Source organism: Osmerus mordax, chromosome 7, assembly GCF_038355195.1.
Source record: "Osmerus mordax isolate fOsmMor3 chromosome 7, fOsmMor3.pri, whole genome shotgun sequence".
In the NCBI taxonomy this organism is placed as follows: Eukaryota; Metazoa; Chordata; class Actinopteri; order Osmeriformes; family Osmeridae; genus Osmerus; species Osmerus mordax.
Window position 1 is genome coordinate 15445008 of NC_090056.1, and position 18655 is coordinate 15463662.

The window sequence follows — 18655 nt, forward strand, 5'->3', positions numbered from 1 at the left end:
AGAGGAGAGAGACGATATTTATGAAACTGTGAAGGTGAAGTCCTACATCTCACATGACCACAATGTTACTTTTAAGTTAAAATAAACAATTTAAAATTGGGATTTGAACCCAGGCTGTTGCAGTACTGCACCAGCATGTCTGATAGAGCACGCACACTAAACCAGTGAGTTAACAGGGGAGCCCTGCTTTCTTCTGGTTTTCTGACACCCCAACTCTGCAGGGTGTTACAATTAGATAGTTCAATGTCAAATTTAATGTTGAGTGGAGATTGTTATGATCCCGGATGGCTCAGTGGTTAAGGTTGTGGGCTGCTTTGTGAGGGGTCTTGTGTTCAAATTTGTCTGAAGGATCTTCTTACAGCTCAATTTTTGCTCTTGGACTTAAATAAAAACGATAACACATAAATTACTTAACTGATATCGGTTAAATGAATTATCAATTGGTTTGAGCAAGGTCTGAACCTGGGGTACCGTGTTTGGCAGTAGACTTGATGGTACACCTGCTTACCCACTGAGCCACAGAGGGTTCCTGCAAAGTTACTTCCTACAAGACGATGTAATTGCCCTTATGACACTACTAAATGCCAAAGGACAACATACGTTTTGTTAATGCTAAGTTATAAAACAGAATACTCTGCCTTCTAATCATACTTACAAAACGAGTGAAAGTTTGCTGAAGGATTTCTAAAAACTTCACAAAATACAGTGACGATAAGTAGACTTTTCTTGAATAGACTTATTTATTTCTGCAACACGGATAAATATTAAACAAAAATTTACAGCTTACCGTCTATTAGGGGTGGGAATCTTTTGGTACCTCATGATTCCAATTTTTTTCTTCGATTTTTTATCAAATTGCGATTAAATATATGCTCACATAAAAATACATGTGGAACGATGTGAATCGCTAGAAGACTGAAAATAGCGATTCATATGTGGATCGACTTTTTCCCCCACCCCTAGTACTTAGTGCTGAATTAAATTTAATTATTAATGTGATTGCTTTATCTGTAAATTAAATTAATGTTTAAAACGATTATTTCAGAATTTCTTTGAATTTAATATTGTTTTGGTAATGTGTCGTGTAGGTCTTAAATTTCAATCTTTATGGTCTTAAAATGTCTTAAAAAGGTCTTAAATGTGACTTACTGTAACCTGCATGAGCCCTGACACACACACATCACGTATGCCATGAGCGGAGCGGTCTGTGTTTGTTTTGGCAACGGGAGTGTGTTTCCATACAGTACATGTGAAGAGATAGAGACCTGTAAGATCCCTGTGGCCCACAGGCATGCACTGCACTTACACACTCTTAATTACTGTCTGATTGGAGAGTTGGAGAAATGTTTACACACATAAGAGAGAATAGGTGAAGCTGAAGGAGAGAGGACTGCTGTTCAACGTTAGTTGCTTGTGTTCCTGTCATTCAAATGAACTGTAGGCGTTCCTAAAAACTAAGTGTTACAGTGAGTATATATAAACGCTCTGTGACCATTTAGGACCAAGATGGGTCAGTGGTTCAAATGAGGGTAATTCTACAACTATTAATCATTGGGGAACTGAACATACAGGCATGACACACGAATAATACTACTCACTCTGAAAATACCTCATACATTCAGTGACTGGCCAATGAAGAACCAGCTGCTGGGTGGTATTCATGTCCTGATTGGTCCATGACGCCCTTGTGGCTCTGTAGAAAGCAGGTATGTGTGTCATGTACTTGTGACCTGAGGCTTGAGGACGTTGATTGACCTGCAGGAGGCGACATAGCAACAAAGTCTCCCAGACAGGAACAGACTTGCACAGTTGGAGAGCACTTTGTGTTTACCCACTACAATATGATGTTGGAAAGCGACTGATCTGAATCACACACCTGGAAGATAATCAGCGTTGGATGTTCTTGTGCCAGCTCTGTCGTGCTCACATAAGACATTCATCTCAGTTCTCTTTTGCATGAGTCTTTATATATGTACAATAAAATCACAGTTTAACAAAATATAAAATAAATAACAATAATACTAAGTTAAATGCATTTGAATGACAAGTCTGATTAAGACCTAGGCATCTTTTTTTTCTCCTCTTTACAACTACAAACACCATGTCATCCTCCCCTCTGCCATTCGAGCAGTTGTTTAAAACTCATCAGCCTCTATGTTTTTGTCCTTATTCTCTTTTTTCTGTATTTTTTATCCATTTAACATTTTTTTGCACCTGGGTTATCTCTATAGCCCCCTCCCAGATCAACCAACCACGGCTCAGCCCAGTGCCTGAGACAGCCAATCCCAGCAAGCCAGGGAGACAGTGGAGAGGTCAAAGTTGAGAGTTCACAGAAGCAGCAGAGCCCAGGTCATCCCTGGTGGATGGGTGGGGGGTCAGGGTGAACCTGTAGAAACTTACACTCCAGTGTCTTATTGCAGAGTTTGTCTGGATATTTATAATAATCTTCAAATATGTCCATCAGAGGAAAATATATCAACATAGATGTATATATACATATAGAATCTAAAAAATAGATGTTTTGTAAATCAGTAGTTGGTGCTGTGGAGAGGTGGTCAACACGCAGGTTGGGTTGGTCCAGCACAGACAAGAGAACAAATAGGTATTTTCCATAGTCAACCCTGTGTCTTCCAGTTTAACATATTTATGTGTGTGTTTGAAAGAGAGGGAGAGAGCAAATGTGTGTGTACACGTCTGGGTCCAGATAATCCATCTATGGCCCAGACTCCTTGAGGAGGGAGTGGCCAAAATATGACAAGATCCAATGGTGTTAATGGTCGGAATCCCAAAAAGGGGGGAGTCGTTTCTCCTTCTAGTGGTTGTGTGTTGGATAATGGCAGAGTATGGCTGGGATAGAGGGACCTAAAAAAGACAAATCATGTCGATAGAAAAGGAGAGGTGAAGGAGAGAGCCTTTGAGACGGTTAGAAGAGACGGTAAACGAGGGAAGGAGAGAGGAAGTGTGAGAAAGACCGAGGGAGTGTGAGAAGAAGCGAGGGAGTGTGAGGAGAGAAGGAGAGAGGGAATGTAAGGAGTGAGAAGGAGAGGGAGTGTGAGGAGACCGAGAAGGGAAGAGCAGTGTGCAAGAAGAGTGAGGGCGAAGGAGAGATGGGGAGAGGTGGTCTTGTGTATGAGGAGGGGATAGACAGTTTGGTGAGAGAGGAGAGACGAGAGAAGGATTGTCGGGAGGAAAGAGGTAGTACGTGAAGGAGCGAGGGACTGATTGACAAACGGGGTCTGTGTGAGGAGAGAGTGATTGAAAGCGAGGAGGAGTGAAGGAGGAAGTGAGTGTGCCTAGGACTCGGAGGAGGTGCGTGAGCTGCCCTGGACCAGATTTCTGTATATGTTGGAGTTGAGGAAGCGGGGGTACGAGTCTCTGTGCATCAGCGTGTAGATCTGCAGCTGTGCGTCCTCAAAGGTGTGGGGCGTGGGGTCGGCCATCTTCTTGTTGATCACCTCCCTCACCCGCGAGTCCAGACTCACCTGGAGCGGAAGGGAGAGGGGGGAGGGATGAAGGAGAGGAATCGGAGGAAGGAAGGGAGACAAGGGGGGTGGAAGAGAGGGAGGAGAGGAGTTGGTAGGGGGGTGAGAGAAGGGGGGAAGGGTGAAGGAAGGACAGGGATTACCCATTGCTCCACTTTAAGCATGTTGCCACAATGACTAGACCTCAGACAGACACAGCTGCACATGTTTGCGCGCACACACACACACACACACACACACACACACACACACACACACACACACACACACACACACACACACACACGGAGAGGGATGACAGAAAGTCCAGTCCTCCTTCCTGGTCATCTCTTTCTCTCTCACACACACACAGACGTCTTAGCAGCACTCACCACTTACTATTAATAGACCTGCTGGCGGCCAGCGATTTATAGTTTCCTGTGGCCAACCTGTGTGTGTGTGTGTGTGTGTGTGTGTGTGTGTGTGTGTGTGTGTGTGCGTAGAAGCAGCAGTGTGGCTTGTTGACCTCTACAGCTTGGACACACACTGCAGATGAGAACCGACACTTACAGCCCCCAGCACTCACTCTAAATACAGCAGCCTGCCTCACCTCACCCCCTGGGCCTCACACAACATACAGTACTCAATACTTCATGAGCAGAGGGGACTCAGTATGCTTTTGAGGAAGGAGAGAGAAAGAGAGATGGAAAGTGAAGGAGGTTTTTTTTCTTACATGTCAAGTTTTTTCTTAGCAGAGGCAAATCACAGTGTTAAAGTTTAATGTTTAAATATCCTTCTCCATCCTCCTACAGTGGTGTCTTAGAGGGACCAGTAGGGAGATGTAGTCCTACTGGATGACACGCGTGAAGAACACCCTACCTCTTTAGGGGACAGTATGGAGACGTAGTCCTCGTAGATGATCCGAGCCTTCTCCTCGATGCTGCTCTTGCTGATCTCCTGTTTGAGGTCTTCACAGGACAGCCAGAAGAGCATGTTCTCCTCGCTGTACTCTGTCCTCAGGAACTCCCGGAACACGTTCCTCCCTGCCGGGTTCTTCATCAGCTTGTCAAACGACTGGGCCCACATGCGCATCTCCTCCATCGTGGGTTTGGTACTGGGGGGGGGGGGGGGGGGGGAGGGGGATTACTGAGGCTGTACATGGGATTTACATTAACATTACATTACATTACATTTAGCAGACGCTCTTATCCAGAGCGACTTACAGTAAGTACAGGGACATTCCCCCCCGAGGCAAGTAAGGTGAAGTGCCTTGCCCAAGGACACATCATTTTTGCACGTCCGGAAATCGAACCGGCAACCTTCTGATTAACAGCCCGATTCCCTAACCACTCAGCCATCTCACCCCCCCCCCCCCCCCCCCCCCACGATTTATGGAGAGTGCAGTACAGTGCACTAGAGCTGAGTGGAGTAGACAACAGTTGATGCTCACCAAGCTTCACAGTTTGGTATGGTCTCCATCCTGGTCTCTTGAGACTTCCTCCTCCTGCGTCTCTCCTCTTCATTCCTAACAGTGAGACTGCAAGGTGGTGAAACAGCTTTGAGAAATTACGGCACCGGCTACTCTTTTTGTCTTATCTCTCTCTCTCTCTCTTTTTCTGTCTGTCATGATCACTGTCTCTCTCTCACTGATTCTGCCTCGGTCTCTCTTTGCCACTGCCTCTGTTTCTCTCTGTCACTCTTTGTCACCGTCTCTCTGTCACTCTGTCTCTGCCTCGATCTCTGCCACAGCCTCCGTCTCACCGCCTCTAGATACTGCTACATGTGGTTTAACTACCTGCAGGTGCACATGGTGCTGGGGGCTCTCCAGGTGCGAGCCAGGGTGTATACTGTTTATAAAGATAACAGGCGGAGGTGCTACTGCTGTGTTACCACACTTAATGACACACCTCAATGGCAGAGTCAACCACAGGAGTGTTACATGACCCTGCCTAGGTTTCTGCCTAGCCACAGAAGGGAGGGGGGGAGAGAGAAAGACAGAGAGAGAGAAGGGGGAGGGGGGATGGAGGGAAATAAGAAGCGAGGGAGCTCAGCTCTGTGTGAACAGGGCCTCTAGTTAACCTCAGGGCACACATGAGACACACAGCAGTTTTAATCACTGCTATTGCTTCCACTATATGTCTATCGGTGTTGTGCACGTTGATGTGCTATTTCATGGCATTTTGTGCTTTGGTGCTTGTGTCAGGGGAAAACGAGCAAGGGGTTGGTTTTGGACAGGGCCTGAGTGTGAGACTGGGGCATACCATGTGCGGTGTTGGAGTGGGGGTTGTGTGGAACGTACCATGAGCAGCTACAGCAGCAGCACCAGCAGAAGCAGCATGCATTAGGTCTCTGAGTAGTCCTGCCTGGCTGGGCCCGACTGGGAGACTGGTCGCTCCGACCCATCGGAGACTCTCGCTCTGTCGGGACAGGGCCTGTGTACTGAGACACACACACATACACACACACACGTAAACAGGTCAATGATAAGGTCAGTGGTCAGATCAGCGAGTCTGTTCCTTCTCCTCTATCGGTCTCTTTGTCTCTGATAACTCTGTCTCTCTCACAGACACACACACTCTCTTCTTTTTCTCTGTGCCTCCGAAATGGAACAGAGGTAACGTACACCCCTGTCACAGGGTGCAGAGGCGCGAGTCATGTTCATAAGCCCAGCACTTCGTGACCCGGGTTAAACCCCCTTCGCTTGGCCTACCTTTGACAGCAAACACAGCTCCACTGTCATCTCCTGACCCTCAGCTGTGTGTGTGTGTGAGAGAGAGAGAATGAGAGAGGAATAATATGTTTTGTGCCCCCAGTCTTCATTATCAAACAGTAAACCACCATTACAAAGGCTGTAGAAAAGTGGGGCGATGTACGAGAGGGGGAGAGGAGGGAATGGGAGGAGGGAGGGAAAGAGGGAGGAAGGAACAGAGATTGAATAGATAGACTGAGGAAGTGAAAGAGAGAGAAGGGATATGGAGAAAGGTGAACCAATGTGATGCGTCATGTGATTGTGCTCTAGATACACACACAGTAATATACTGTATGTGTACAGATATTTTCTTTTTCTATATATATATAGATATATATATATACAGTATACACAGAATATACTGTATATATAGAGAGAGATACAATGCACAAGGTTAACCAAAAAAAGGCAAAAACAAGCACATTAAGTTCACATAGGATAAATTACGACACAGTATATACCAGCTAATAGATATATTTCCTCTGTTCAGCCCATGAAATAATACTATCACTTCAAACCACTTGAATCACTGTGGTTATTTTTAATTTGCCAAATTGCTCGGTCCATAATAATTCTTATCCAATAACATCTGGCCCAGCTGTCTAAAATAGAGGAGCGCTGTCCCAAAAATTCTGCATCTGAGTTGGCATGACAACAAACTGACCGATACAATGAGTGGGATAGAGAGTAGGAATTGGGGGTTGTGGAAATATTTATAGATGGTGGGAGAGAAGGGGTTGGAGAAAAGAGGAGGAAAGAGAGACAGAAAAAAGGTTAAAGGAAGAGAGAAGGCAGAAAAAGGGAGAGGGAAGTGAGAGAGATGAGAACAGTGTGTGGGGGGCTGGGGGGGCGGAGGGGACACACCACTGTTAAAACAAAAGGCTTGTTTGTTTTCAAAAGTAGAGAAGAGAATGAATAGAGTAGAATAGAGCAGAATACAGAAGGGTAAAATAAAGTGACGCAAAGTAAAGCAGAGCATTAAGAGCACAGCAGAACAGAATAGTGTACCGGTAGAAGCAAACATCGACCTCCTGTGTGTGTCCACCAGGGCTCCCCTCTCTACACATCATCAACCTGTTTGTCTCCCCTCTCTTTTTTTAGTCGACCAGAACCCCCACTCCATCTCTCTCTCTCCCTCTATCTCTCTTTGCCCCCCCCCCCACAGCTGTTCTGAGAGACCAGAGGGTTAACCTGGGTTGCCTCCCCTGTAATCTCCTCCTTTTTCAAGCAGATCATCTCTCTCTCACACACACACACACACACACACACATCTCTTTCTCTCTACATACCCCCCTCTTTCTCACACACATGCACACACACACTATTTCTCTCTCTCTTTCTCACACACAGCGTTAGATAACACTTCCCCCATGCCTGCCACCCCAGCCAGGTCTATTTATAGCAGCTGGTAAATTGGCTGCACTCTTTTCTTTACCTCCTTTCTTTCTTTACTGCTTTCTTTTTTTCCCTTCTCTGTATATTTTCAGCTATGGAAGTCAGTTGTACAAGACCTGCCTGTGTTTGTGTGTCAGCATGACAGGTAGACACCAGTGAGTCTTTCCCTAGCCTAGGGAGGGGGGGGTCTTAACTCAGAGAGAGAGACCTAGCTGTCCGACACACACACACCGGCACACACACACGCACGCGCACACACCAAACACCAGCAGCAAACACCGGAGGAGTAGTGAAGAGGCCCGTCCCATCTTCATTGTGTAGGTGGTGTCACATTTCTCCCCCGGTGTACGCAGTAGCAGCAGTTTTCTCTCTGCGTTCTTTGAGGACGCCCGCTATGCACACAGACACACACTGTCTTCGGCGACGCGGGGAAGAAAAAAAAGCACCTAAAGATCCTGACTTGTCTGAGGGAGACACGTTGAATGGCACTCACTCACTCACATTTTAAACATGCTCCAACACACCTATGAGATCAGGTTTCCCACACACACACACACACACACACACACACACGTGTGTTAGAACTGTTCCCTGCGCCATAGCATGGCGTGAGGATGAACCGTCCTCTAATGGCAGACCGTACACACGTGAATCCCTCTACAGGCTGGCCCTCTGCTTACACAATGGCACCGCATGTGTCTGTGCGCATGTGTGTTTGTGTGAGAAGGCGCAAGAGTGTGTGACCTCCGCCCCACCCCTCCCCTCACCCAGAGCAAACAGAGCCAGCAGGAAGGAGTTCTGCTGGCTGACTTCCTCTTTCAGCACCATGTTTAGGACCAGTGAGAATACTGACACGGCATACCACTGTGTTATGACTTGGTATGAAATGAATGAAGCCGAGAGGCGTTGAAGGCAGATCTGTAAACCCCTTAATACACACTCATAACACGCTGTAACTTGAACCCCGTTTGGATGGATCTGTTTTCTTAGGCGGGAGGAGGGACATATTTTTAGTGCAGCGCAAATCAGTTCCGTTTACATACTGTGCGTGCCACAAGTTTAGTAAGTAAGAGAGAGTGTGTGAGAGAGGGAGAGTAGGGATTTAGGTCCTGGTCAAGCCAGGCCAGTATCAGGTCTCCTTAGTCTCTTAATGTAAACCCAGGACGGCTGATCTGTTCTAATCCCATTACCCACCCTTTCAATCCTGTTAGCCAGGGTAGGGGGTTATGACCCAAGTCTGGCAACCCACGCCCCGCTCGTGATCCAACTGGCCCCTCAGTGTGGGAACAGGGAGCGGCAGGGAGGGAAGTACAGCACAGCTCCAGTTACACGACAATTAATGAAGAAGGTTAGGGGGTTAAGAAACCTGACAGAGCCAAGATGGCTGGAGCATGTCTACATACACACATCTATACATAAACATACACACTCATGTCACTGACTGGCTGACTCGGCAGTAGACTAGCCACAGCAGTTCTGACCTATAGCTAGTCCTGTTACCACACACACACACACACACACACACACACACACACACACACACATGCACACAGCTATCCTTGTCCAGCCCAGCGGCTCAGTGTCTGGAGCCAGCTACCACACTGGCTGTTTCCACAGGGATTTAAGCAATTAAGCATTCATTGGAGTATTAATCCCAGAGATTATTCCAGTCTAATCTCACTTTCAGATCGGTGGTGGAGAGTAGCAGCTAGGCTGGCCATGGCTCAGCTCAGGCCTACGCTGCTCTCTTGCTCTGCCCTGGGGGAACTGGATCATTAGCCAGCCTTAAATACAAGAGAGAGCAGCCGTCTGGGACAGCAGACAGGCCAGAGACAGTGGGACACAGGGCCCGACTCATCCCACTGCATCCCAGGATGGACACCGAGCTGCCGTGATGGAGATGTCATGTGTGGGGGATCAAGTGACAGCTGACGGGTCCAGCAACTGTACCCGGCCTACCAGGCAAATCACATCAGCAACCAAAACACTGCATTCCACACCCTACATAAACCAACACACACACAACCACCCTTGCCATAGTCTGTGGGCCTCCCCATAGCTATCCACCTACCCAGTACATTTACATTTAGTCATTTAGCAGACGCTCTTATCCAGAGCGACTTACAGTAAGTACAGGGACATTCCCCCGAGGCAAGCAGGGTGAAGTGCCTTGCCCAAGGACACAACGTCAGTTGGCATGACCAGGAATCGAACTTGCAACCTTCGGATTACTAGTCCGACTCCCTCACCGCTCAGCCACCTGACTCCAGTAACCCTCACGCAGCTAAGGGGTGAGGGTTACTGGGTAGAACGGGTATGTTTTGAGGACAGCCTGCCAGCCAAGCCCCATGCCCTCCAGCTGCAGGGGAAAGACTCTGGGCCCAGTCCTTGCCTTTTGTCCCAGCTACCTTCACCAAGCTGGCACCAGCCACACAGCTCCAGTGGCAGTTCTCCTCTACCAGACCTCAAACATACCGGAGCTGGAGCCTATGTGTGGAGGTGAGAGGCCAAATAACCGAATAGCTCCAATTATTAAGAACATATAGTGTACATGCTGCACACGTGGACACACACACACCCATATACTATCTTCCTGTGATCTGAATACCTGCTTGGGCAGGATAGGAAATGTCTCTACCAGCAGACTCCTGTCAGGCTGTTCAAACAACTCTCAGTGAAGCTGCCTCTGGCCTCACACACATAAACACACAACACACACACACACACAAGCATAGGCAGACAAACACACACATTACCCCATAAATACACCCAAACGGCCCTACATGCCAAGAGATTCTAGGTTCTTTAATAGAATGCAATGCTGGAGGACTGTTTGCTCCAACGTGCATTTGCCTCATCTCCTTATAAGGTCATACCAGTCTTAAATGCCTCGCCTATGACCATGGTCATACGCACACTTGAAATAAAGAACGAGCCGGCAATCTCACCGTTGGACACGAGCAGACAGAGACAAGCACAGATCAATGAACCCCCTCCTCAGTCCTCAGCTCCTTGTCCCTTCTCTTCTTTTTCTTCTTCTTAGCTTTCACCAATCCCTCCATCAACCAATGAAGCAATATTCCCAATCATCAGAGAGAAGTCACACACCATCATGAGCGACCCAATGACAGAAAGGAGAGAAAGATAGGGAAGGAGAGAGGGAGGGAGGGCGGAGAGAAGACAGACGGACATAAATTCAATGATGTGAAGGTATAGAGAGAAAGAGAGAGAGACACACAGAGATAGAGAGATATAGAGAGAGAGAGAGGTGGAGGAGAAAGAGAGACTAAAGGAAGTGTTGAAACTGTTCTGATGTTGTGACATGGGGTTATGTGAAACTTCATGAGTCAGCATCCTCTCTCCCTCTTCCCTCCTCCTTTAGCTCCCCCTCTTCCTGTTTCTTATTAAATACTGTCTCCAGACAAACCAGTGTGATGAGTAACACAATAATAACCTTAATGTATTGTGTCTTTTTTACGGACTGTGCGTAACCTTTCCGTATGGATGACCAATCAGAACACAGATGTTTCACAACTTCTGCACAGTAGCCTATCAATTTGATTACAAAACCGTTGTGGAGCACGCCCACCCCTACTGCAAACAGGTCCATAAAACTATGCAAAATGTGAACCAGGAGTAACATCACACCATACTGTAACTGTCCCTGTCTGTTACACCACGCCATACTGTAACATCACACCATATTGTAACTGTCCCTATGTCTGTAACTGCAACCCCTACAGAGGTTTTACTACTGTTCATTACAATAAATATTTCACAATCATTATGACTGTGTTAGTGCATGTGTTTGTGATTATGTGCCTGAGCAGAGGGTGGAGGTACTGTGTGGAGAGGAAGGGTTATCCATGGGTGGGTTTGTTATATGAGTCTCACTCATATAACAAACTATAATTCACCATAAAAGTAACCAATTCACTCTTTCCAAGAATTCAGGGCCTAGTTCTGCGTCTTGGCATGTGAATGATTGCATTCGTTATTAGATATAGTATTACTGTCCAACAATAAATAAATAAAACTCATGACCCTTCTGACCACTCCCCATTGCCTCCAGGATTGTATCGGTCCTCTCCTTGTTCCTCGTAGCTGAGTTGCCTCCGGGTTCTGAGGGTTCTAAAACTATGACACTAGAGAACTGTATGAGGCCTTATGTAATCACAGACTACGGTTCACTCAGCACTGCCAGCTGTTAATAACATTTATCAGAGCTGGCCAATGCACAAAAAAGTGCATTGAAACTGAAAGCTGGTGGGTAAGATAGGAGAGATGGCATGATAGATCCTGGAGGTCTGGTTACCGGGCCAATATAAACTACCAGAGAGTCTCTTTTCTTGAGAGCACTAAATATTCTTTACCGTATTATCTGGTCGGTTTCTACTCTAGTCTGGTACCTTCAATTCACACTCAGTGAGAATAAATAAGTTGACTGAATAAAGACTCAAAACCACTCTCAGTGGGGGCAGAAAAGTGAAGGAGAACTCCTGAGAGAGACGGGATGAAAGAAAGATATAAAGTGAGAGAGTAAGACTGTGAACGAGAGGACACTCAAATGAATGTGACAGGGACAAGTTGACAGGAGCTAAATATAGGGCTGACATGTGCAAATAATTGAAATGTAATTTAGGACTATGGAGCTACAGAGCTATTGAGCTTGACAGTGGAGCTTGGAGGAATTTCAAATACACAGAGGAGACGAGAAGAGGAAAAGTGAAGAAGTGAAGAGAAAAGAAGAAGAGAGAAGAGAAAAAAGAAAGAGATATTGTGTGTGTGACTGTGTGTGTGTAGGGGTGCATGCAGCAACTTGTTCCTGGGCTGCAGGCTGTGGGTGGGATGGGGTCAGATAGCTCAGTGGTTAGGGAATCGGGCTATTAATCAGAAGGTTGCCGGTTTGATTCCGGGCCTTGAAAAATGACGTTGTGTCCTTGGGCAAGGCGCTTCACCTTACTTGCCTCCTGGGGAATGTCCCTGTACTTAAATGACTAAATGTAAATGTGTGGGAGGACAGAGACAGTCGTCATTCAGTCACCTCAATACCTCAAAACAGCCCTGACATACATGCACACACACTCAAATCTACTATTTAGACAGAAAATAAAAAGTGATGTCAAGCATCATGAATTGGCACAAGATTAGAATTACAAAAGAGATGGATGGAGAACATGAAAATGAGAAAAGGTATAGCTTGATAAGAAAACAATGGATGGAGAAGAATGGAGGTGAAGAGGACATTTTAAAATCCTTGGCTCGGTACTGTTGGTTCCACAGGGGCATGATCGAGTGAAAGAAGTCCTCGTCTATGTTATGCAAATGTTTTTAAATTTGTCAAGTTTAGGGATAATTTTGTTTTAAGGTACTCTGTGTGTATGCGTGTTTATGTTTGTGTGTGTGACATCCTGTTTGTCACTGACTCTCCCAGCTCTAATCTTAACCAGATGCCAGCACCAAGTGGCCATGCATCATGTGACAACCAAAGCAGCTCCCACTCTTTTCCCCTCTCTCTCTCTCTCTCTCTCTCTCTCTCTCTCTCTCTCTCTCTCTCTCTCTCTCTCTCTCTCTCTCTCTCTCTCTCTCTCTCTCGCACAAACACACACACACGCACACTTTATTAGTTATCTTCTTTCTTAATTCAATTGTACATTTCTCTATCTCCCTCTGTTTCTCCTCTCTGTCTCTTTTCATTCTATTCTATTCTACATCTATTCTTTTTTTATTCAAGCTTTATTTATTTGAGGCTCTTAGTCCTCTCTGAAAGGTTTTCAGTCTGAGGAGCTTTGGTTCTGAATGTGTGCAATGAGGAGGGAGAGTGTATCCGAAGGTACATTTTGATTGGCTTATTTCACCGTTAATATGATGGCACAGAGGAAGAACATTCAGATAAAATAGAGAAAAGAGAGAAGAGAGAGAGGTGTAAGGGGAAGGCAGGGAAGTGAAGATGTGGATAAGAGAGGAGTGGGGTGAGTGAGTGAGAGGGCAGGGATGAAGAGAGGTGGAGAGGGATGATGGGAGAGAAGATTGCAGAGGGGAAGACTGAGAGGAAGAGAGAGAGAGATGAAAAAGTGAGGCCAGAGAAAAGAATAGGTAAAGGAGTGGAACATGCACATGACAGTCTTGTATACCAGTCTTGTATACCATGTTCCAGGCTGGGGCTGACTGATTAACTGACTGACTAACTGGTAGGCTGACTGACTGACTGGTAGGCTGACTGACTGACTGACTGGTAGGCTGACTGACTGACTGGTAGGCTGACTGACTGACTGACTGGTAGGCTGAATGACTGACTGACTGGTAGGCTGACTGACTGACTGGTAGGCTGACTGACTGACTGACTGGTAGGCTGACTGACTGACTGACTGACTGGTAGGCTGACTGACTGACTGACTGACTGGTAGGCTGACTGGCTTCATCCCTCTCAGGTCAGGATGTAAGCAAACAATGTGACAGGCACAACAACATCAACAACCAGAACAATAACATACAACAACAACAACATCACCACTATTGGAACGACAACAACAAAAGAAAACAACATACCAGGGAACAAAAACACAACACATACGTATATACAGAAGTATAGATATATATAGAAAGAGTTACCAGTATGTCCATCATGGCTTGACAGCTCGCAGCCTATTAGTTTTATAATCCTCAACGATGTTAACAGCCTGGTAACATGCATGTCATCCCCCCTTTGGCCGTGGACCTCTCCTTCATACAAACCAAGAAAACACACATACGCAGGCACACGCACACACATCCACAAAAAGAGAGATAGAAACACAACATACAGAAAGGGAGAGAGAGGTGTACGTAAGAAACTGAGTTAGCTGTAGTTGTATCACTCGGTAACCCAAAGAACATCATTTGCTTTTTGTCCATTGCTTCAGTCTCTGAACTACATTCTGGTTGGGACACAACTGTTTCTCTAGTGCTCGGAAAGGGCCCATGTAGACTCCATCTGGAGGGGGGGTGGGGGGGGGGGGTAGAGGGAGGATGAGAGGAAAAGAGGGATGGTGAGGCAGGGATGAAAAGGGGTGCAGTCATGCAGTGGTGAGGGGGGGATTGAAGGAGGGTTGGATGGGCGAACATTCATAAAGGTTTGAGGTAGGAACATTCAAGCTGAACCCTCATACCTATAAACATCAACACTACAATGCCACCAGCCAGCCAAGACATGATCCAACAATTCTTTAGACCTCAACACGGAGCAAACTAACAGAACCCATAGACACACACAAACTGTCCCAAAATGGAACACATGTAGTAAGCCTAACCCGGAACCAGCTAACTGAATCTAAGGTGTGGTTGCTTGAAGACCTATCTGATCAGATGGCATGTTGGGATCTTAAGACTTTAAGCTCAACTCCCAAGCTTCCTAGGGATAGGTTGACGAGTTCTTACATGTATTTACCACGTAGACGAGAATGAAGAAAAATACCACAAAATATCCAAACCAACAAATTACCACTTTCTCCAACGCCGTTTGGCTGTAGAAAACACCACACCTACCAAATTTGACAACCAACATAAAATACACATCACTTCAGATGTGATTAAGCAGTAAATTAAACAATTTCTAAACCGTAACTTTGGATACCTACAAATACTGTAAAATGACCCTTACAAGAACTAGGCCTGTATGAGTATGACTTTAAGGCCAGACCATAGGGCAGACCACTTCTTCCCCTTTAAAGAGACAACGACAAGAGAGACACAAAGGGAGGGAGCCGTGCACCCAAAAAGGGGAAATGAGTGACAGACGAAATGAAGAAAGAGAGAAGAGGAAGTGGGTGCAAAACTGCCAGTGGAAGAAGAACACAGAAGCTAGACTTTGAAAAAAAAGTAAGCAGTGTAAGTGTTATATCACTATAGGCTAGATGTCTCCTGTCTGCTTTGGCTTTGCTCCATCCCTCGTTCTCCCCAGGTCTGTTTGACAGAAAGATTGTGCAAGATATAAGAGGGATTATTACATCTTGTGAAAAAGTTGTTAAAAGAGAGATAGAGAGAGAATGAGGAATGAGGGAGGGAGAGAGAGAAGGAGGGAGAGGGAAAGAGAGAGGGAGGGAGGAAGAGAGCGCGGAAGAGGGAGCGATGCCGTGCCGACAGCAGACCAGAGTGGCATGAGTGAGTCATACTTCCTCTGGAGGAGGCTGTGTGCTCTCTCTCGCTCTCTCCCATCCCCCCTTACATACTCGCTATCCATCTCTCTCTCTCTCTCCTTCCTGCAGACTCTTTCAGACCATGGGGGTACTGCTCTCTAGTAGGCTTCTGTCACTAGCATGGCCTACATAAGCAGCATGTGAAGGGGAGGTGGTTTGGTAAGACTGAGAAGGTTCAATGCCTGCTCGCCAAGCCTGTGAGTCAACCACTAGACCAAGAGGTGTTCCATTTGGTCCGAGGGGCAACAAAAAGTATTTAACCTTAGAAAGGTTCAATGAGAGGGACTGCATCGTTATCCTCCATAACCTTTCACATGAAAACACATTCATTTAACATCTACAATTACACCAAAGGAGAGTTGTTAAAACGCTACCTTCTCACAACTCTGTGTGCGAGAGATAAGCAATAATAGAAGGACATGAGAGAAAGAGTGCCTAGTCTCAGCTCTGATCTCATGTACTCTGTGGCTATCCTCCTCTTTTTCTTCTGTTGGAAGAGTCTGGTTCCCTGCGTGGCTCCCGGGGGATGAAAGAGGATGAGAGAGGAAGGTGGAGGGTGGTAGGGAGGGCAAGATGTAGAGGTTTGGGTATGGGGTAGCCTAATAGAATAGGAGGTTGGTCATTTTATTTTTGAATACTTTGGCTGTAGCCAGACTTGTACTTGCTTCTAACAACAAATGTAGCTGCTATTCCAAATGTTTTTTTTTGTTTGTTTTTTTCATTTTGTTGTGGTTTTCCTGTAACGTTTTTTCGTTAAAGTGAGATGTGGCAGTCGTTACTATTTTCAACTATTCGTTTCCCCCAAGCGCGCACCCAGTGAATTGACACGCGCGGTCTAGTTCAGAGCGCTACGCCGCCACGCGACACCAAGGGGCCCCGCCCCCTCATCTTCCTCCGCTCAACGGGCACGCGACTTCCCCGGCCCCGCGTGCACGAAATTCATTCACCCGAACATCTCGCGCATGAGTCACGAACGCGCTTTACTACACAGAATCGAGAAGATTGAGGGGGCAGAGAACATCCTTTTACCGTAGGTAAAACTGAGACTGTTCTGATGAAAAAACAAGAACAAGGTAAAGATCAAGCTTAGACGACCCACAGGCAAGTTAGATAATCTCAAAATAGCCCACACACTTCTTGACAAATAAAAACAAACTTTATACAAGCAAATTAATTCCAGATTCCCTCCACTTCCTTAAAGCTCTTTGCTTGAGTATAAAAATATATATAGCCCTCCTGCAAACAAGGCTCTGAATGTAATAATCGTTTAGGTTTCATTTAGTGTTTTATATTGTGATTACTGGGTAGCCGAATGCCCTATCCCCTACCCCTATATGTTTTACATAAGCACAAAAGCACTCTGCTTTGTAAGTACTAAGTGTGCATGGGTCCAGACATAAGGATATCTCCGGTGGATGTCACAAAGGACCTAAACCGAGTGTTAAACCATCTGGAAATTATCCTGCAACATTGTTTTTGTAACCTATAGATTTTCTTCTGTCCCGAGTTGTTTCGTTGTAGGCTAGTCTGGTACATTTAAGTTAAGAACATGAATCGCCCACCTTTCCAATTTACAGTCGGCAAGCCAACATGTTTGCGCTACTCACAAGGATGTCAAATAAATCATATCCGTGCTGGTGAGAGCTCTATAATCGTATCAAAAAGAAAACGGACGACATCTCCATATTGCAAATAATAGTCCACCGTCCATAGACCGTTCCCACTATTAGAAATGAATCACCGAGACGGAATAAGCAAGCCGGAGTCCCTCCTCAGTTTTTACGAATGATAATAGTGGTTATTGTATCCAAGACAATCGCCAGTCTATCCGCTGAACAGCTTGATCCTCTCACCAATGATGACAAGTGTTGTCAGGCAAAACGACCACTGTTTTGTCGGTTGTTTTACGGTTTTTGGGGACACGGAGGTTTTTCTTCCGACTCTATCCATTCTTGAGGAATCACGGACCTTTGCAAAACGGGAAAAGCCCACCATTGACTGGCCAACTGAACCTTTTTTCACTTGGCATACCCATACGATTACCATACTTACGATTTTTGCATTAGAACGATCTGGAGGACGGTATCCGTTTCGCTTTCGGAGGCACATCCGTTTGTTTTATGTAGTATTTTTCTGTTGAAGAATACAGTATTTATTCGCTCCAGCGTTCCAGCTCCTGGGATCGACACCCTTACCAAGGCGAACGGAGGCTGAAGGGCGCATGCGTTAATCTACTGTAGACCGCTCCGTGCAGGCGGTACAGGGACGACTTCCTCGGTTGCCATTTGGTATTAAAGTCCTGTTAGAGCTAAATAACTTTTCTAATGGCAGTAAAACAATGCTGTATGTCTACAAAGGCCTGATATAGGCTACTTCAACAATAGGGGGAGATTACCATCATCTGCTGACGGTTGCAAGTTAGTTACAATGGAAGTTAGTTTGGAACGCTTCTTGAAGCTCATTTAACAACGAGGTCACCCATCTATGGTAATAGGTCACTGACTTCGGGAAACTTTGTTTCCTTCTCAAAATGTAATAACTTCAATAGTACGTCCTGTCATATAATGGGACATCGGCTCTGTGCATGAAAGAGATGAAAGTGTCCCAGAAGGCTTATACTGAGGCAGTTTCAGAACTCGTGCTACATCCTGCGAGAACACGCGGACCACAAGGTTTACAGTCTGATATAAAAACTAAATCTTTCACCTGAACTTTTAAAGAACAACCGATTCCAGTTATCGATCAAAACATCAAAGACGAGGCTTATTGCAGAAGACAGTTATTCGCATCTCTTTCAGACATCGGCTTGTTTGTCCAGCAGTAGGCGCCAGAGACCAACAATAGCTTGACGGAGAAACTGGAGCCACTGTGGTGGA

The 18655-nt window shown here is 45.9% G+C and overlaps 1 protein-coding gene across 3 annotated transcripts; it reads right to left on the reverse strand.

The window, feature by feature from the left end:
- Window positions 1-1951: 1951 nt before the first annotated feature.
- On the reverse strand, window positions 1952-17972 carry rgs19 (regulator of G protein signaling 19). 3 transcript variants are annotated; one of them, XM_067239919.1, is made up of 6 exons: window positions 17832-17972; window positions 14218-14328; window positions 5761-5900; window positions 4912-4986; window positions 4341-4575; window positions 1952-3482 (listed from the first exon to the last, which is right to left on the reverse strand). In XM_067239919.1, the coding sequence occupies exons 2-6, from the start codon at window positions 14230-14232 to the stop codon at window positions 3294-3296; spliced, it is 654 nt and encodes a 217-aa protein (XP_067096020.1). In that variant the 5' UTR covers window positions 14233-14328; window positions 17832-17972; the 3' UTR covers window positions 1952-3293. The 3 variants fall into 3 exon arrangements, with proteins under 3 accessions (XP_067096020.1, XP_067096019.1, XP_067096021.1); XM_067239918.1 differs by having other exon boundaries at window positions 4912-4998; XM_067239920.1 differs by lacking the exons at window positions 14218-14328; window positions 17832-17972 and adding an exon at window positions 10554-10792 and having other exon boundaries at window positions 4912-4998.
- Between the last annotated feature and the right edge of the window lie 683 nt (window positions 17973-18655).